General features: G+C 39.7%; 1 protein-coding gene across 1 annotated transcript in view; it reads left to right on the plus strand.

Annotated features, from left to right (window-relative positions):
* Positions 1 to 16,328, plus strand: part of PIEZO2 (piezo type mechanosensitive ion channel component 2) — a 309,202-nt gene extending 292,874 nt beyond the window's left edge. Inside the window, exons 43-52 of the mRNA XM_030444928.1 lie at positions 84 to 298; positions 2,474 to 2,632; positions 4,010 to 4,157; positions 7,031 to 7,219; positions 7,660 to 7,752; positions 8,869 to 9,041; positions 10,971 to 11,087; positions 13,057 to 13,136; positions 14,496 to 14,676; positions 15,576 to 16,328. Of these exons, the coding sequence (XP_030300788.1) occupies positions 84 to 298; positions 2,474 to 2,632; positions 4,010 to 4,157; positions 7,031 to 7,219; positions 7,660 to 7,752; positions 8,869 to 9,041; positions 10,971 to 11,087; positions 13,057 to 13,136; positions 14,496 to 14,676; positions 15,576 to 15,828 (1,608 nt within the window). The 3' untranslated portion in view covers positions 15,829 to 16,328. The remainder of the gene's footprint in view (positions 1 to 83; positions 299 to 2,473; positions 2,633 to 4,009; positions 4,158 to 7,030; positions 7,220 to 7,659; positions 7,753 to 8,868; positions 9,042 to 10,970; positions 11,088 to 13,056; positions 13,137 to 14,495; positions 14,677 to 15,575) is intronic.
* The last annotated feature ends 4,749 nt before the right edge of the window (positions 16,329 to 21,077 follow it).

Raw genomic sequence — 21,077 nt, forward strand, 5'->3', positions numbered from 1 at the left:
AAATTTTCAGTACATGCTGTTGATGCTAAGTATCATGTGATTTTCCTCCTTCTTTGACCACTCTGTTCTATTTTCCTTTTCAGAAACACTCTGCAGCAGCAGATATCACCTCCTCATTATCAGAGGATCAGGTCCCAGAGGCATTTTTGGTGATGGTGCTCATTCAGTTTGGTACCATGGTGGTAGATCGAGCACTGTACCTCAAAAAGACTGTCATGGGGAAGGTCATTTTCCAAGTCATCCTTGTTTTTGGAATACATTTCTGGATGTTCTTTATCTTGCCTGGAGTGACAGAAAGGTATAAGCCTTATAATCAGACAATATTTGTTAAATAATGATGCACTACTAAGTTGTTTGTATGTAAATTTGAGATGGCTATAGCTAAGCTTTGGAATCATGAACAGGTGCCTTATTGGTCTCAATTTTAGGCAGAATGTTGGAGTGCCTTTCCACAGCAATAACTGTGGCCAACATAAGTTTGAGGAAGAATTCATTATATAAATATGTACAGAAAAAAATCTCAGCTTAAGCCAAAATGCAAGCAGAGAATTTTCTTGTTGTAATTGAATGATTAGAGCTCTCAGCTGAGACACTGTTGGCTTCTGATTTAGTTCTCCCCTCCCAAGACTGCTCCATGCTGAAGTGAGTAGAAGATATCTCTCTGGCAGTAACTTAAAAATTAGAACTTTCCTGGAATGTGGGAAGTGTGGATTTAAAGCTCTTTAGACTAAGAAATTTCTAAAACCCATATCTGTTCTGTAGAGCAAAAGTTTTCCTACCATGACTCTGCCACATGACTCTGGAGGTGATGTGGAGACGATCACTTGTTGTGTGAAATCCTGTATCACATCCCTGGTCTGGTTCAGCCCCAGATCTCATGTTTCTCATTGCAGTTATCTGGCTCTGCACTGCAGAGGTGTTAAGGTTCCCTTGGCTAGCTTTCCTCTTACTTAGGACTTTAAATTGCCAAACATTTGTCTCACTCTGAAACTGAATGTGTCAGCTGGGCACATTACTCTTTGTTAACAGTCAAGTCAATTTAGGGGACAAAAAAAAAAAAAAAAAAAAAAAAAAAAAAGGAAAAAAAAAAGCTTATTATAAAGAGAGATTGAAAAGTTTCATTTCCTGTCAAAAACAAATGCTTTAGTTTTTCTCAGGGTAGTAAAAATTGTGCCCCACCTTGAAATGAAAAAAAAAATCACTTTTCAAGTGGATATCTAATCTTTTGCACTTTATTTATATATATATAAATATATAATATATAATATTATATATTTAATCTTTTAAAGATTAAAAGATTATATATTTAATCTTTATATATAATCTTTTGCACTGAATTTATATGAAAATTCAGGCTTCATATTGTCATTTGAAAGGCACTAAAATAATTTGATTTTCTGTGCTTTATGAAATTTATATCAGGTTGTTAATCTCAAATCTCCATCTGAAACTTCCTTCCTTGTCAGGCCGACTCTTACAATTTTTTTCAAATTTCTTAATGAAATTTCATGGGATCTAATTGAAAGTATTGGATCATGCCTGGTTTACAAATCCTGTTCATCATGATGTGCCTCCTACAGTTCCACAGTGTTATTTAACTGCATCCAGAAGTGGGACCTGTTCACCAGGGTGGTCAGGGGAATGGAGCCCATGACATGTAAGAAGAGGTTGAGGCAACAGGGCTACTTCTCTCTGGAGAAGAGAAAGTGAAGACCTGCCTTGAGCTACTGTTAAGGGGGCACTGAGAAGAAACTATGCTCTTTCCAGACACGACAGGAGGCTACAAGTTGGAAAACAAAAGGAAAATTCAGTATGATATGATAAAAAAAAAAAAATCACCATCACGGTAGTCAAACATTGGAGCAGGTTTCCCAGGCTGGTTGTGGGATCTCTGTCTTCAGAAATACTCAAAACTCAGCTGGAGAGGTTCCTGAACAATTTGATGTAATTTGACTTGATTTAAACAGGGGAGGCTGAAAAAGATGGTCCTCGGAGGTCACTCTAACTTAAATTCTTGTGTGAATTCATGATTTTTCAGGTGTCCCTATGAACACAAATAGCCATTAAAGCTGCCTAGATCCTGTCCTAATGTCAGCCCTCAGAAAAGCCAAGAGAAAGCCTCTTTACCCAGGGCACACAAAAGATGTGCCATTGTGGGTGCCAAGGGCAGGCTGGCCTGTGTTGGGCAGCAAGGCACATCTAGCATCCAGAGGGAGGCAGCCCTCACTCTTCAGGAAGCTCATTCCCGGTCTCTTCCCTGTGACCCTGAGGTGACAACAGATGCTGTTTATAGACTTTCTCATCCAGTGTTGTTCAAATACTGTTTTAACCTTGCAGTGGGGTCAGAAACCAAGGGCTTTTCACAGGATCTCAGGAAAGGGAAACTGCCAGGAGCTCAAAACATTTCCAGCTAATTTGGTCATACATAGATATGAAGCTCATCATTTTCCTTTATCTGTCTTTTCCATTACAGGAAATTCAGCCAGAACACAGTTGCCCAGCTCTGGTATTTTGTGAAATGTGTTTATTTTGGCTTATCAGCATATCAGATACGCTGCGGATATCCAACTCGTGTTCTTGGCAACTTCCTTACAAAAAGTTATAACTATGTCAACCTGTTCTTGTTTCAAGGGTAAGTGTAGACCTACAGCTCTCCTCCATTCTTATGTGAAATAAGGATCTGTTATTATGAGATTCATGACTTCTCTTCAAGGCTGCTGGAAACAAGACAGCAAATTTCCCACAGCACACTCTGTATGTGCCATATATCCCCCATAGTCCACAAAAAAAATCAGTTTAAATCATGAAAATATCAGAAAAATCAGTCTCCCACTCTGAATCCAAAAGCCTACCATATCAGTCGGTCACTCAGGCCCCTATTTGAAAGAGATATTTTAAACTTGTCTAAGAAATTACCTCTCTGAACAGAGATAGGGACTACTCATTGTGCTAGAAAACATGTAATGTTTTCTGCAGTCCTAAAAACAGCTCTGCAGTCCTAAAAACTAGTAAAGCATCAAATCCCAAAGAGACTTTTGGAGCAGGTCTGCAGGTTCTGCCTTAGCAGGTGAGAAAAATAAAGTGAAAGACAATATACATGAGAAATAAGAACTGTGCATCAAAAATGTTTCCGTTGTGTATCTTCTGAGAAGTGCTGCCCCTTTGAAACATTTTAGGATTTAGGAGTGCTAGTAGTGCAAGTAACAGGTACAGTGTAGCCTCAGAGTGAAAGGTGGTGTTAGGAAGTTATAGCCCACCTTCCACATATGATGTTACTATGATGTTATGATTCAGCCAGCTCAAATCATCCACACATTTTTCAGAAAAGCTTGAATAATTTCAGCTTTTTTCCCAGTATTTTTGGTATGAGCTTGTTGAGTTCCTGTTGGAAAAGTTACAGAGGAAAGCTTTCTTCACATGAAATATTCTTTGTGATCTAACTAGAAAAGTGAGGTACTAGTAGAAGCAATGATGCACTATTATCAGCTTCTACTTGTATGTTGGTTTTCTGTAAGCCCATGATCTGCTGCTATTTAATCCTGATTCATGATGCCCACTCCCATATGCAGCTGAGGAGTGCCCACGTACTGCTGTGCATTACTTGGTGTAAGAAAGTATAAAACAAATTCCCACCATTCTGCTTGTTTCCCACCAAAGCCTGTTTCTCTGCTTCCAAGTCAGAGGAATATGAGGACAGAAGAAAGTCTCTCTTTTACCCTTCCATTTGTGGCTCAATCACAATTCTTGGGCATAATGATACAAAAGCATCTTTATGGCCTAAGAAGGAAATCTAGAGGAACATGAGCTATGGCAAAAGATAGAACCCCCAAACCATCAGTACTGGCCATGAAATCTCAAGATTTGATTGTATTTGTGTTTTCAAAGTCTCCCATTAATCTGAATGTAATACTGGCGTAATTCTCTATGTTGTCATATATACTCTTCCTGTGCTCATTTAATGTGATCCCCCACAAGTTCTGATGAGTTATCTTCTCTGGTCTCTCTTCAGGTTCCGCCTGGTTCCATTTTTGACAGAGCTGAGAGCAGTAATGGACTGGGTTTGGACTGATACCACTCTCAGTCTTTCCAGCTGGATCTGTGTTGAAGATATCTATGCTCATATATTCATCCTGAAGTGCTGGCGAGAGTCAGAAAAAGTAAGGAAGCCCTCTGGGTCTCCTCTCCCTCATGCAGAAATGAAGAGAAACAGCCACAACTCTGTACATAATTGGGAAATCCACTGTAAAGATTTTGTGTTAAAAGATACACCTGGTGTTTATGCTCAGAAATATTCAGCCTGTTGAGTACTTTATATTAGTTGGCAATCACTGCAAGTGAAATTTCAAATGGCTTCTCTTTTGTACCCAGTTAATTTTTCCACCATTAATGTGAGCTCCACAAGCATGTGCCAGCTAGCTTAATTGCACGCCTGAATTTCAAAGTGGGTGTTGAAAATCCTGGTATTCATACAGGCTCACCTTGTCCATAACAACTAAATGAGTAACCCTCAGTAGCAGGGAAATTGTGTCTGAAGAGAAAAGTCAGTAGGAGGAAGAGTTTGTGTCTCCACGGTATAGGAACACCTGGTTCATGTAATTGCAGAGAGAACTCATCTGCCTCCTTTCTCTCAAGAGGGTCCCTACACATCCAGAACTGAACTGCAGGCCAGATGAACCCAACATTTGTCTGACTGAAAATTCAGTCTCTTTAAATCATTCAAGCTTCAGTTCAAATTAAACTTGCAAATTCTGGATTCTTTTTGAGCACTTGGTCATTGCAACCATATGCTTGCTTATTTTGCCAGTTTCAAAAAGAAACCAAGCATTCTTTAAAGAGTGACCCAACCAGCCAGAAATTGTACATCTGCAATGAAACACCTGTATTTTAAGTGTTACTGATGTATTTCTACTTTTATTATAATCCTGTCTCTTAATGGCAATTACTTTCCAAGTATGCCCCTTGGATTAACTCGAGCTGAAGTGCCATAAATCTTGTACATAAGCCTTTTCTATATGACTTTCATTTCTGCCATGAGTGTATTGTGATCAGAAGCTTCAGGAGTCAGAGAAATAAAAATCCAGTTCTGTTTTGACTGTCCATCTCACTGCATTCCTTAAAGCTACAGCAGGATCACTCTGCATTAGATGTAGCATAGAGCTGACATGGGAAGATTTCCAGACCTAAGGTAGCATGTGTGTCCTGATGCCATGTAGGAAAATAACTACTCATGGCTTTAGGAGTGTTGTTCAAGGTACTTTGATTCTCTCTATCTTGCACTGAGTGGTATGCCTCAGTAATTTGACTGCTAGAGGCTCTCCAAGCTGTTCTGTAATATCATTAAAGGTGCTTGAATCACATGCAGACAAATAATATACCCCTGGTGATCCTTGCTATGATAGTTTAATGAAAACATTCTGCAGAGCAAGACAAATTACTTGATACACTGCTTTTGAAAAGTAACTAATTTCTTTTAAATATAGCATTGTATTACAAATTTAAAATTCTCCCAGGGCTTTAATGGATTCATGTTGCAAAGCAGGAACAATTTCCTGAAAGCCATGTTCCTGGCATGTGTTTGAGGTGCAGTGGAATACTATGCATCTTTATTTTGCACGTGCAGTATGCAGTGACTGAAAGGCAGGATCCTAAAGCACTGAGTAGAGTTAAATCTTGAGAATACACTGAAATAAACTACAGTGGTTGAAAGCTATTTTACAGGATGGTGGAGCTACTAAAGCATTCAATTATAAGGCCAATAACAGAAACCAGGAATTATGGACAAGGTGGGACAAATACACCATGGGATCTGCTTTGAAAAGAGAAGGATAAAAGCAAAGTTGCTTTTGGTCTCAGAAGCTAAGAAAGGGATGGATTTTACGTCAACAGTGTCAAGACTTTAGGAATAGCAACAAAATTTTAGACATTATTTAAATGCATTTCATGCACCATTCACTTGAAATAGATTAAATAAAGCCTATAAACAACTTGGAAATACTCTAGATGAGGTGTGAAATTGATGTGGAGGTCATGCAATATCAGACAATCCTACTGATTGTGCATATCTGTTGCTGGCATACACATTATTTTTTTTTTTCACCTAAAATGAAGCTTGCTGCTTTTCAGTCTGTGAAAACCTGCCTTAAGGAGCTTCAAGAGGAACTTTGAGCTTTTTATGAGGATGAGGGAATTAGGAATGTTTAGTTTTGAGAAGAGGAGGCTGACAAGGGACCTTACTACCCTTAACAACTACCAGAAGGAGGTTGTACAGACATGGATGCTGGCCTCTTCTCTCCAGTGAACAATGATAGGATGAGAGGAAATGGCCAGAAAGTGCACCAGGAGAGGTTTAGACTGGATTTGAGGAAGACTTTCTTTACCGAGAGAGTAGTTAGGCATTGGAATGGGCTGCCCAGGGAAATGGTGGAATCACCATCCCTAGAAGTTTTGAAAAAGCATGTACATGAAGCACTTTAGGGCATGATAAATATTTTGAGGAAGGAAGTTGACAGTTGGATGTGTATCTTAGAAGTCTTTACCAACTGTGACAGTTCCATCATTCTGTGATACAAAACTTTTTGGAAGGACAAATACAAGAAAGAGAGTCACTTCCAATATCAGGCTTGTTCGGGTTGTTTTTTTTTTCTGTTGTGTCAGTGTTGCTGCTATTATTTTATATATGGTTCCTATAAGTTCATGCTTGCACTCATTCAGACAAGCAATTCAAATTACCCTGTCCCATTTTTTCTTTTTGTATGGTTGTGAAGGATCAAAACCACTGAGGCTTACAATATTTTTCACACTAGACACACATTTGACATGGGTTCATTTGTCAATTTTCTCTGTTGTCACCAGAAATTCAGTGTCTGTGCAGGTTTGGCAAAAAAAATCTCAAAACAACTGGCCTTAGAATGGGTGGCAAATTACCACAAAAGATAAGAACCTTAGGAGCCTTAGGATATCCACCCATCAAATTATATCAAGTGTGCCTCTGGCAGAAGAGACATAACCATGTTGCTGTTTGCTTTTGCAGAGATATCCCCAACCAAGAGGCCAGAAGAAAAAGAAAGTTGTCAAGTATGGAATGGGTGGCATGATTATCGTCTTGCTGATTTGTATTGTCTGGTTCCCACTGCTCTTCATGTCTTTAATCAAATCTGTTGCAGGCATCACCAACAAGCCTCTAGATGTATCAATCACAATAACTCTAGGAGGTTATCAGGTAAAAAAGAAGAGATAGTAAAAGCAAGCTCTGTTTTTGCAACATATTTCCTTGTACTTTATCTTATTCCTTTCCTTGAATTCCTTTGCCTTATGCAAGAGATGAGACAAGCTCTCCCAGACAATCCCTTTGGGATTTAAAAACACATTAATAATGTGATGTAAAAAATGATATTTGTAACCTAAAACCAGAACCTACTGGCAATGGAATCTGAGTCAATTATCCTACATCTGGTACACTCAGGTAACTGCCTACAGCTCCACATGGTAACTATAAGATAATTAGAGGTAGCTTGCTTCCCAATGGAATGAGATCATAACCTTCTCCTGTGGAATTGAATGCCCTAATTGTCTTGGACTGTGATGCACAGGATTCTGTGTGATGTATGTAGCAGCTGATTTGAAGTAAAAGTGACAAGTGTGTGCATTTTTGTTTCCCAGCCTATATTTACAATGAGTGCTCAACAGAGTCAGCTCAAGGATTTGAATCAGACTGGTTACAATGCATTTCTGGGAAGCTATAGGGGCAACACTGTAAGTGAAATGCTAAATACCTCATTACTTTAAAATGTGTGCATGCTTCCATGGTGGCCTTTTGTGAGTTTTTGTTTGTGTAGTTATACGTTGTCAGCAGCTTTGCCATAATTTCAAAGATGTTTCCACAAAGGGTTTGCATGAGTAAAGGTGCAGATAGATCATTTGTTAGGAGAGGGGTGGGTTACAGTGAGACAAGTTACAATTACTTGAGATATTTTTACACAAAATCATGGATTACAGAAACCCTACTTAACCTGACGCCTGAATAAAGATGTCCCCTCTAAATGACACAAACTTTTAGGAGACCTGATGCTGGTGGTGTACTGCCAAAGCAAAGAGGCAGTTTTTGCACTTCTAAGGCCTGTGGCCCGTTTTATAGAACATACAGCTTTCACCTCCCAGTGAGCAGATGTGGTGCTGTCAAAAGAAAGTGTGTATGGCCCAGACATGTTTTGACATTAAAAGGTCAAACATTTAAATATAGTCCCACTATTTTATGGTGCAAAATGCACATAATTATCACAAGTTTCTACAGAAAAAATGTCTAGTAATTAGCATTAGTATGCTACTGTTTTATTAGTAAAGTAAATGGGATTTGATCAAATATAACGGTAAAAGACATGCCTGCTTCTAGCCTATTCAAGAATTAGCTTTTATATAGATATTTATATTATTTAGATCCTACTTAGTAGCCTGTGTATTGGTATTACAGCCATATTATTAGAATCTTGACCCACTTTTGAAGTCCTGAGTTGCAAATTGCCACATTCTTTGCAGACATCTTGCTATTCAGGAAGATGCTTAACAAAAGACAAAGTTTTAACTTAAGTTTAAACAGACTCTACAGAGTTTACCTGATGAACTTCCAGACTCACTTTGGCCTACATGGCCATCATCCTTTGAACAGCAGGGCCAGTTTTGTTTTGCCTACTTATCTCGGTTGTACAACCTTTCCATCTAAAGCCCCAGCTGGTACCTGAGGAAAATATTCAGTATAAGCCACTGCATTTGAATTTATCAAACATTTAGAATTCTGCCTGATTGAGAAATGTGGCTCTGTGTCTTGTGAATGTGACTGCACTGAAATTTTCTTATTGTCTTCTGCACCTCCAGGCTGCTTTGCAGTTTCTAGAGAGCTATGGAAAAGAAGATATAACTCTAGCAGACCTAGAGGGAAATTCAAACTCTTTATGGACCATCAGCCCTCCCAGTAGACAGAAAATGATACAGGGACTGAGGGATTTTTCAGCTGAGTTCACTGTAGTTCTTTCATGGACCATTCAAAGGTAATTAATGTGGCTGGTGTGAGGTTGATGGACCATTTGCAAAGCGTTCACTCAGCAGAACAGTACCACGCTGTTTTAGTTTTCGGGTTTTGGTTTAGTTTTTCAGCAAATTCTATTGTACTGCTGAGCAAAAGAATGTGAAAATGGGAGAGAGACAGAGAGATGTGACCTTTGTTACCCAGGAAAACGTGTTGCTTGCAGTTCTCAAAAAAAAAATACACAAAGAGAAGGGGAGCCACTTTCAAGTATGTAATTTCAAAAGGTGGGGTGGAGTTTTCAATGGGACTTGAGAGGAAGGAGGGCAAGGTAAGAAAATTTTCTCCAGTTTTAGATGGAGATGTTCAAATAAACTGCCCCAAACAACAACATGGTTAGCATTTATGGGAACTGAATGCTGAGACCTAGTTAAGGCAGAAAAACCGTGAGGAAATACCAATAGAACTGTGCTTGGTCCTCTTAAGGGAGTCTGGAACTGACACACACTATCTTTCAGATACACATATAATCAGATTTTCTTAGGCAAATAGCATAACAATAGCATAGATTCATTTTGTTGAGACCTTTGTGTGTTTATTTGTGGCTCCTTTGGCCTCAGTGAACACTTTATAATGAAGTTTTTCCAAGAGACAGCCAATAAAATCAATTAGTTACATGCAGGCTAGAGCACACCCAGTTATTGAGGTGGTTTGTTGACTACTCTCTGCTAGCTGTAGACTGCTGGATTAAATTGAAGTTAAGTCATCACTCCATGAAAACTGAGTACCTTTGCAGCCCCAGTGTCTACCCATTTTGTTAGAAGGCGAAGCTGGATTGTTATAGTGGCCTCAGCAAAAGACTGTACACAAGAAGCAGGTCAGATGAATCACTGTGGGGACTCTGAACAGGCTGGGTCAATCCTTCCACAGACAAAAATAGGCCTGTAATAGATCTGCACCCTTAAGTCAACTTTCTTTGACCCCTCTTATTTTCCTGGAAGTGTACAGTATTAGCTAGTGAATGACATCACTCCATCATTTCTGGACTTTATATTAATTTTTAATACTGCTACTCGGTTTGCCCATATGCTTGCCTAACTACAAACATTCATACACCAGTTGAAAGAAACCTTTTTCACCCTCAATTTATATCCTGTGGATTACATTGTGACCGAGAATGACTGAAAGTGGTAAAGACTTCCCACAGTGACCTTCCACTTTTTCTCTGAAAAGGGCAACTGCTCTCTCTCTCATCTAGACCAGGAGACCACAAGCAGCTGTAAGATGAGCTTTTAGAGTCATGCTTTCAGGTAGTGTACATACTTTCTGCCTTTGCACATCATCTGCCAGTGATGGGTCTTTGCAGCCCTCTGCAGCCCAGGAGCTGCCTCACCCCAGCTGCTTTAGTCTGACTGCAGGGCATAGCACAGGGCTTTCTGTGAAAGCTGATCCTGCCCCAGCTGTGTTCTGCTGCTGGTGTGAAGGCTGAGGGGAAGCATGAGAGTCCTAGAAACCTGTTAGCAACATATTTATGCTGGGCTGAGTTGGGGTTTTAGAAAGCTGTAGCTGGTTGAAGCATCCTTAGCTGCCTAGGCACAGAATCTGTAGTAACGCTGGCAGTCCTGTTGCCTAAGTAGGAGCAGTCGTGCTCCTTTCTCATTCCTTTTTTACTCATGGAATGACAAAAATTATGTTAATCTGTCACCATTATCCTGTAATACATGCAAAGGCATAATCAGTTAGAAAAATACATCTTTAAGGCTGTTACATATCCTCTGTGGGAAAACATACCATCAGGTACACTGTAGCACGATGCTTGCTTTGACAAAGACTGAGATAGCCAGGGTCAGTGCTGTTGGATTAGTTAAACAGCTGGCTCTAGGATTCAGCAAACAAGTATTTAGGTTATGCTCATTGTATGTTGACACTGTGTCTTCCTTTTTATTTACAACAGAAATCTGACCCTTGGTGCCAAAGCCGAAATAGCATCAGACAAACTTACCTTTCCCCTACCAGTGAAAACCAGAGAAGATATTGCTAATATGATGTCTGGGCAGCAACTGAAAGAGGTGTAAGTTATTTTCTTTGCTTATTTATAAGCAAACCTTCCCTTTTTAAAAGTCATTTCCTAAAGAGGTCAGCAACTAATGTGCAACTATCATTTGTCTGCCCATCTATCCCCCTCTAATAACTTTGGGGCATTGTTCAGAGGCCAACAGCCTTGATGTTATATAACAGTAACATGAAAGGTAAAAGCTTATTTCCTATGATAAATGTAGGCTGAGAAGTGCTTGAACACTGGAACATCACCAACAAGCATGGTGAAGCTATTAGTTACTTTGATTTATTGGATAAGCACAAGTTCATATTCACTCAAGCTTTGAGTTACTTCAGTTCAGCTTGATCTGAGGATGTTGCATTGATGGGTTTTTTTTGTGTGCTAAATAACCAGCCGGACTGTATTTCTCATTGTTATTCTTGAATAGTATTAGATTGGCAAGGAAGTGTTAAATCACTGCAGTCAGGGAGTAACATCTGCACTTGTTTCTGACTGCGGATCTTTTCCTGTAATGGAAATTTGCAAGGCAGAAAGAGCATGCTCTTCATATGAATTATCAAACATTATTCTATGGCTACAGCCTTATAGCATTAACAGCAGTGGTGCCTCCTTTCAGATTTGAAAGGAGTCTGGCTCTTCCTCTTCTGCCTGCTCACTGGGGATTACTTTACAGCAGCAGTCTCTAAATACCGCTAAACCAACCCATCATCCCTGAGGGCCTGATCTGATTTGTGGCTGCAAGACATGAAAAGTTAAAGCTGAAGCCAACTGGAATATTGAAAACTCTAAGAGGTTCATATCTGTTAGCAGGTGGAAATGAGATTTGTCTTTTCTGTGAACAGCTATTTTTCTGCACTCACGCACACTTTTACATCCAGACTGCTGTTGCACATCTGATCATTGCATTTGAAAAGATTTTACACCTCTTATACTTTTCTGCTGTGTGGAATATTTCCAATGGTGAGGTAGTATGAAGGAGGATAGATTTTCCTCTTTTGAGATAATTCTCTCTTTGCAGGAGGCAAGCAGTAACATAGCAGATATACCTGCCTTTGCCTGTGGTGCAGTAATATTGCTGGTTTGAGATTTTTTACTTTGTTATAAAGGGAAAAATTGTCATGGCAGCTAATAGTCATTTGACTACTTCATCAGGGAGCTTTCTGCCACCATCTCTGCTAGGACAGCTTGGCTGCTGAGCTCTTACTTGTCTTTGGGATCTGCTGGAGTGATCTGGAGGAATTTTAAATTAGCCTGCTCTGGTCTTCCTCAGTCTGGCATATGCAATATATCAAAGTGTCACAGGACTTCTGTGATAGCTCCCCTTTGCTAGATATTTTGAGTAATTTGAGGGAAAACTTAGGACAGTATCTGTTTTTAATGAAATGTCTCTGGATGTTGATAATTTATTCCCACTTAAGATGATTTAGTTTTGAGAACAATGGAAGAATTTTCACAGACATCTTTCTTTTTAAGTTTGAAATCCTCCTGCAAACTGTGAAAATATTTCCCAGTGAAATATTCTGGCAAAAATTCACACTTTTTTAGGTGTTATTATTGAAACATCTTGCAATTCTGAAGTAATAACTGTTCTCACCACATATTTTACTAGCTACATATTTTTCTAGCTTGCTTATTACTTGTGATGTGTCGCCTTTTTATTTGTTACTTATATGGCTGACTATAAAAGCAGCTTTGTTAAAAAGGGGAACAAAATATCAAGTCTACATTCCTTGCAAACACACATGCCCCAAGTATGTGGGTTTCAGGGTGCGTGAATGGCAGCATTATGGATGGAGCTCCCTGCTGAAGTACTGACAACATAGTTAAAAAATCCAGCTAACTTTCAGATGTGACATCTGAACACTATAAACTCATAGCTTAAGCCAAGAATTACTGGGAACTGTGTATAGCTCTGTTAGGTATTTCTAAATTATTTTAGAGGTATAAAAATATGAAATATTTGCTTTCTCATTTTTTCCAGAACATTAGAGACAGTGTATCCATACTACATCAAAGCTCCTAGTGATTCTCTGGCAAAACCTATAAAGCAGCTATTGTCAGGTATGTGACCAAACCATGGAAAACAGAGTATGGTTGAAAGAAGTGCAACACAGCACTCACACTTGCACATTCACAGAGCTCTTATGGAGCACCTCGGTCTCAAATGCACAATGTTTCTACATGATGCCTGAAAGCCTGGGGAGAGATGAGGTCATACAGTGTTAGGCAGAAAAGGCACCTGGATGTACTTTAGCTTTGTATTTAACAGTAAGGAATCTAAGGATGACGTCCAGCTCTTTTGCTTCAAGTCTGCTTTCAGGAACTGCTATCCCTTTTTTACTGAGGGAGTGATGATAGATCTCACGTCTCTGAGTCTCCCTTCTACCATACCACAGTCAGTAGTGCTGCATCTCTGCAATAATGACACTGAATTTTTTTAATTTTTTTTTTTTTTTTTAGCTACTCCTTATTGGCTACAAAGAATCCAGTTTAGTTCAATATTAAATTTCAGAGTGCTGTTAGTGAGAATGCATACAGGTACTCACAGGCACAGAATACATGCATGCACGTGCACATATTCACATGTGAAAAACCTGTTGGGTTAGAAGAGTAGGAACAATTCATTACCTAAGAATGTTTTACTCAACAGAGGTTAAGTTTGGCACTTGGGTGTAGTAGTAGTAGTACAATGCAGTACATTACTGTACTATGTAGTACATTACTGTGTAAGGTTCAGTGAACATGATTAGATTAACTGGGAAAAATTATTATCAGGGCTGCAGCTGGTTTTATGAGTAGAAGTTATGAGTGCTTTGCTGTATTTAGTCAGATCCTGTCCTTAAGAACTTAATTTGGCACTCTTCAGCAGACCTTTACTGTATATACTGCTAATACACATTCCCCAGAAATCTGGAGGGCCAGAGTTTGCCTCCCATCTGTGTGATTGGCAAGCATGACAGGATAGTATGTTTTTTCTGATATAAGAGAATAAAATATTTTATACCAGGACATAAATGATTTACAGCAGTAGATTAATTTTGGCATGTAGAAGCTGACCACTATCCCTCCAGGTTAAATGTGTTTCTTTAGGCTTCAAATGCAGACATGCTGACTACTATTGATACTTTGGCATAAAGAGATTTAAATGGTTTGACAGTTGTACAAAAGAAAATGTAGGTGATGTGAAACATTCTATTTATTTAATGTACATTCAGATGAGATTTGCAGAAGGAAAAACATAGCAGTCTAGATATTGCAGTTTTGTACAGAAATACTGTAAAATTTTAGGGGAATTATAAAGAACCTTTACTCCAACGTTACTCTGTCATTTTATCATGCAGAGGTTTGAAGTATCTGACTCAAAGCTGTTTGACTTTTGGAAGTCATGGTATACATATTAACATTTCTTTTTTTCAACAGACTGCAGATGGGAAAACATTACAGTTTCCCTGGTCAAAAATGTGTCTGAAGAGGGAGTCCGTGAGTGGTGGGTTTTGAATCAGCTTGGGAAAAGATACAAAACATCTGAAGAGAGTCTTGAACTCTTCATATTCAGTGATAAAGTCAGTCCACCAAGCCTTGGATTCTTGGCTGGTTATGGGTAAGAAGGAATTTTTACATAAAATTAAAATAATATATGTCAGATAGAAGTGGAGGTGACTTTATTTTCTGAGTGTTTTTTATTTTCTGGGTTGTGTTTCTTTTTTGTTGTTGTAATGTTTGAACTTAGACAAAAAGGGTTTTGGGAGAGTTTAAAATTATTCCCCACTACTGTTATCTATAAAAGTATATTTGTAAGGAATAGGGTTCATACCCTTAATACCTGCTCTTTAGTGGGAAAAAAGGCAGAAGGACCCTTGCACTAATTTCCTATTTAAGTAAAGTAAAATAATTCAAAAAATGTTAGTTTAGCTGGAGTTTAAATTCTGCCCAATCACTGATGAGGTTTGATGATCTTCCCAATCTCATAGCCAGCACTCTGGGTGTGAAACACTTCTGAAATACATCTCCACAGACAGAAGAAGGCAGGAGACTGTACCTTCCCAGGAAATACACCTTTTTGGCATGATTTTTGATTACTCCTCATAGGGGTATTTTCAAGTGAAGCTAGGTGAAAGTTAGCCTGTCACCAGTTGCAAATACTTTAATAAAAAATACTAGATATGAGATGTGACAGATCACTTACTGCTAGCAGCCAGCAATTTTGAGATTTCCCACTGTGGCTCCCAAACAGACAGAATGTGAGACCATCACAATTAGTGACTAATTAATGTTCGTTAGCTGAAACAGTCTCAGCTGTTTATACTCCCAGATATCTGTGGTGTTTGAAGAGACCTTGTTTTCCTTCATCCTGCACCACAGCAGAAAACAGGATCCTATTTAGAAATTAATGTTGGCTCAGCTGGCAGACTACATTTAACCATGTGAATGAGCTCCCTCTCACTTGCCTGACCCTTTTTGCAAGGCATGGTTTGAACTCTTTCCTTCTTTTCATTTCAGCATTATGGGACTCTATGCCTCAGTTGTCCTGGTGATAGGGAAATTCGTCCGTGAATTTTTCAGTGGGATCTCCCACTCCATCATGTTTGAGGAGCTGCCCAATGTGGACCGAATCTTGAAGCTGTGTACTGACATCTTCTTAGTGCGAGAGACTGGAGAACTGGAACTAGAAGAAGACCTGTATGCCAAACTCATATTCCTGTATCGCTCACCAGAGACTATGATCAAGTGGACTAGGGAAAAAACTAATTGATCTCTTTGGTGTCACACTGCGAACCAAGTTGATTTCATCTGAATTTTAAAGGAAAAATTCAAAAAACAAAGCACAATATTCTCATAAGAGCTAAGCCTTTTATAGTTAGGTAGCAATGATTTTTCACTGAAGGAGTCCTGGAAGCTACGGCCTTAGGAATCCATGCTGCCTTTCAAATTAAGGATCAACAATGAAGAAGGTCGAATGATTTGTTGTTTTTATGTGCCACTCTTCTACAATCGGGGGACTGCTTTGTGATTTAATCAGCAAAAAATTTGCATCTTTGTCTGGCTAATTTAATTTTCCAGATGATCATTACGATTTCAAGAGAAAAGAAAGGAGTGAACCCACAGATGACTCCAGTGTACCTTCTTAATGCTTCCTGGAGCCATACAGATTGGATTGTGCAATATGCTGTTGTACATCACTGACTTTCAACCTACAGTAATGGGACACTGACTAGCCTTCAGGACACCCAAGACCCAGGACCACAGTGGGAACTGAAGACATTCTAGCCATACCCATTTGTAGAAAAACAGAGGTTCTGATGTACAAAGGACACTGTGGACAAGCCTCTGTTAGCAAAAAAAAAAAAAAAAAAAAAAATAATAAAAAAAAAAGTGAGAAAAACCCAACAAGCAACAATCTCTTTAAATGCCTTATTTTATTTGTACAGTCACAGGAGACATTTCCACCTAACATCAATGACTTTTCTCAGGAAAAAAAAAATAAAAGCGACTGAAACTTGACACTTCGTCAAGGTTAACCAATGGCTAGAATAGTTATGGTGAATTGTTGGGGTGTTCTGCTGGGCCATTCTCTTCAAAGTTACTGCTTCCCATTAGATGAGAAAAGAAAGTGAATTCAATGACCTAAAGAGCTACTTCATTTCTAATAACCATTTAAAGACTGAGTAGTGTGTGCTTCTCTCTGCTCCCCATGCTTTTTCCCATTTCGATGATTTAAGGCAACCATTGTTTTGCTGTTAGCTGATATTCTTCTTCCAGTGTTTCAGGTATATGAAAATGTTTACATATTCCTAGTCACATTTTTACATCTGAGACGGGTTTTTTTTAAGTTCCCAAATATAGACATACATAAGAGCTTGAAAAATGGCCTTTTTCTTGAATTACTATTATTAATGACCCAAATGGCTCATTAGAGAACATTGTAGCATGAAAATTTACCATTGCAACGTAGGTTTCATTCCATGTTAAAAGAACTATTGAAAAAAAAAATCATTGACTGGGTAGGGTATGTTAGAAGGGTATACTGTGTAGTTTTGATTCAGTAATGACTTAAAATAAAGCACATGTTGCAAAGTCATTTTAGAAGTATTTTTTCCTCTGCCTTTTTACATGAAATGGGAAAAGTTTGACATTCTTCTAATTCTGTGACAAATAAATCTCTTTCTTGTAGTTAGCTGCTATTTATTATATGAATGATTAGTTAATCACCAGAAAGAAACTAATACAACATGATTTAGTGGCACATTTTACTGCAGAACTTCATAAAACAGCACAACTCAATGAAGCTGCAACATACTCTACTCTTGCTGAGTGCTTCCATGACAAATGCTGTCACATCCATTCTATACTGTGAAAACTAACGTTTTGAGCACTGTGAAGTGCACAAAATAAAAATCACTTCATCTTGTTGTAACAATAAAATCATTTGGTGACTGGAACTCACTGGAAGACAACCTGATTTCCTCTGAAGTGCAATGGCGAGGTGTCTGCTCATACAGCCAGCTAGCATTTCCCAGTGGAGAGTCTTGCTCCATTTCTTCCATAGGACCTGTGAATGAAAATCAACATATACAGGGCAGCCCTGATATAGGATCCAAGAAGGATGCTAAAATGCCAAGAAGGATGCTAAAATGCCCTTTGTGCTCAGATGGAGCCTTACCTGGGTGTTCAGTGATTTTAAGGAGAGCAACACTGGAATGAGAAGTGTGAGGGGTGTAATGTGTACCAGCCAGCAGAACCATGCTGGCTACAGCTGGTCCTGGCTCCCTTCCTGCTTCCTTCTCTTTAACAGACACTTCCTTTCTGGTGAGCAAAATCTACCTGCAGAATGAGCTGTACAATTATTTGAGCTTTTGCTCTTTCTTTAATGGATTGATCAAACTTTGAAAATAAAAGGATTCTTCTGTTGGATTTTTTTTTCCCCCAACTTTTTTTAAACAAACTATAGTGAAACTGGTGCCAGGGAGCAGACAGCTAATTACAAGTGAAACATGTACTGCTGATAACCATCCCTTGAGGCCAATTGTCCAGATAAAGTCAAATTAGTAGCCAGTTTCTAGAATCAATATTGGGGCCAGGACCATCTAGTGTCTTTATTAACAACCTGGAGAACACAACAGAGTACATTTTCAGCAAGTTTGTGGAACATACCAAATCTGAGTCATGGGAGCTTTGTGATAATGTAAATGTGTCAACTGGCCTCCTGGGGCATGAGGTGGGCAATCGTTACCAGAAGGGCTGGACTGCCACTCCAGGGGACCTCAAGATGCTGGAGAAATGAGCTGCCATGAAATTCAGCTAAGACAAAGGTGAGGTCCTGCATCTGAGACAGCCTAACCCCCTTGCAGCAATTCAGTCTAGGCAGGTGGGTGGGCAACAGCTTTACAATAAAAGTATCCAGAGGCAGGGGTGGGAGTTACATGTATATCAGCATTTCTTTGCCCTTGAGGCAATGAAAACCAACAGAATACTGGGTTGCATTTACAAAAACACAGCTTAAAGCCAAGGGAATTTATTAGTCCCCTTCTACTACTTGTGAGACCACATCTGGAGAACTGCATGCAGGCTTGGGGTCACCAGTGCAAGAAAGACACTGGCATACAGGACTGAGTCTGAAAGAGACTCAGAAAGAGAACATGTTCAGCCTTAAAAATGAGAAGTCCAAGGGGACAGCTTATTGGTGTCTGCAGCCATCTAATGGCAAGATACAGAAAAGGTGGAGCCAGGTTCTGAAGAGGTGCACAGCTATAGATCAAGGGGTAACAGACACTAGTTGCAACAAGGGAAAGTTTGATTAAGTAGGAGGAAATTTGTTTTCACCATGAGGGTAGTAAAACACTGGAGCAAGTGCCCAAAGAAGCTGTGGGATCTTGAGCTTTGGACATTTTCAAAACCTAACTGGACAGGGCCTCAGCAGCCTCTTATTATGGGCCATGATTTGTATGGGAGGTTTGACCTGAAGCCTCCTGAGGTGTCTTGCAACCTGAATCATGCCACAGTTTAAGGATTCTGCCAGAGATGCTGCAGCTTACCAAAGACAGCGTGTTGACTGCTGCAAAAAACACCTCCAAAATGTTGGAATAAAGTCATCGAGTCCAAAGCAACAGTATAGTTAGAGAGAAATACTTGTACCTACAGACATGCTTTAGTAAGCCCCTGTGTCCAGTTCTTTAGAGCTGAGCACTGCCAGGGAAAGGTCCTGTTTTCTCTCTTCCACCCTTGTAATCAAGAAATTATGGCTCACAAGGTGATAACGTAAGCTCTTACCTATGCAAATAGAATGGACATATGGGATTAAATGGCCTTTTAGAAGGCTACTGGATCAGTCTTAAATGGAACAGATCATCAGGTTTACTTTCCCAGGTTTCAGGACTCCTCATTCAGTTCAATACAGGAGCAGCTCTTCAATGAAGTAAGTCTAGGTAAGGAGAAACAGGTTTAGAATAAAATCAGTTTTGCTTTATAAGCATCAATGTTTTTACTTTCCTTGCAGGACTTGTTACAATCAAAGTTGCCCCAGGGGAGGTTCAGACTGGATATTAAAAAGTGTTTCTTTACCAAGAGTGTGGTCAAACACTGGAACAGGCTTCCTAGAGTGGTGATCAATGCCTCAAGCCTGTCAGTGTTTAAGAGGCATTTGGTCAAAGCCCTTGACAACATGCGTTAATTTTGGTCAGCCATGACCAGGTCAAGCAGTTGGACTGGATGATTGCTCCAGGTCCAGTCTAACTGAAAGGTTCTGTTGTCAGCAATGACAAATGTCATGTCTGCAGTATAGTCACAAAAAGCAACCAACCTAGCCCACAGCTTTTGTGAAATGAAATTACAAATTTTTTTCTTTGTGGGGCTGAACTATGGTAGTAGTTCATAAAACACCTTGCACCATCAAGAGTCAGACTGATAAACCTACACTTTTCTGACCATACTTTTAGAGAAGGAGAATTTTCAGTGTAAGATCACTTTGCTCAGAAACTTGCCCAGTTGTGGTCTGTCAGCCTCCAAGATGGCAATGTTACCAAAGAAAGACCCCTTTGGTTTTTCCCAGTGCTCAGTCACTCACAAGGTGAACAGAGGTTTCCCCATATCCATTTGGATTTCCTTGCCATAGCTTTGTAGCATGGCAATTTTTTCTTTATGCTCAAGATACCACTGTGTGTCTAAAGCATCCAGCAAGCAGGGTCTGCAGCCCCTCAACTCTGCTGCCCTCATCACAGGACCACTCTGGAAGTGGCCTGGCCACCAGGCACTTCTTTGAATGCTCGGAACCTTGGATCAGTGAGCTAGCCAGCAGATAACCACAGCTGTGAGGTCAAACTGAAGAGCACAGATCACCTTATGGTTACCCCGTATTGACAGCATCATGATGCACACATTACTCCAGTACAGTTCCTTTGTTTAGCTGGCAGGAGTGTTGCTTTCCAGCTGCTGGCAGAGGACATGCTGAGTCTGCTGTGTTTCTTTAGAAAATGGCGTCATGGCCTCTTTCGAGGTCCAAGATGGAAAACCAAGCATGGAGGAAGGCTGCCAAATCTGATGAAATCTAATAATGGCACCCTTACTTTGTATTCCTCACAAATGTGGTGAATGCTCAGTCCAAGAAACATTTGGAGCATTTCCTGAGCCCTTGGCCATTATCTTCATGCAGAAGCTTCACAGCTCATGAAAGCCAGGAGTCTGTGAATCTGAAAGGGATTTTATCTGATTTGAGCAGTTCTCTTTCCAAAATACTTGAGCTGCCAGGGAAGCTGCTGCTGCCTGGAAAGCACCCAGTGGCTCTTTTTAGGAAATGTCACTGAGGTGCTGCATCAGGACAACAGCAACCACCCAGCCCTGCTGGTCCTCAGCAGATCAGCCTGCTCTCTTGCATCAAATAAGGTGTCGAAGGAGCAGCTGTCCCTGGGCTCTGCTCCTGACGAGCTGCTCACAGCTTCCATGCACTTTTACCATACACTACATGCTTGAGGTTGCTCTCTTTATAACCCAGTTTTGATTCTCTCACAT

This window comes from Calypte anna, chromosome 2 (assembly GCF_003957555.1).
Source record: "Calypte anna isolate BGI_N300 chromosome 2, bCalAnn1_v1.p, whole genome shotgun sequence".
Taxonomy (NCBI): Eukaryota; Metazoa; Chordata; class Aves; order Apodiformes; family Trochilidae; genus Calypte; species Calypte anna.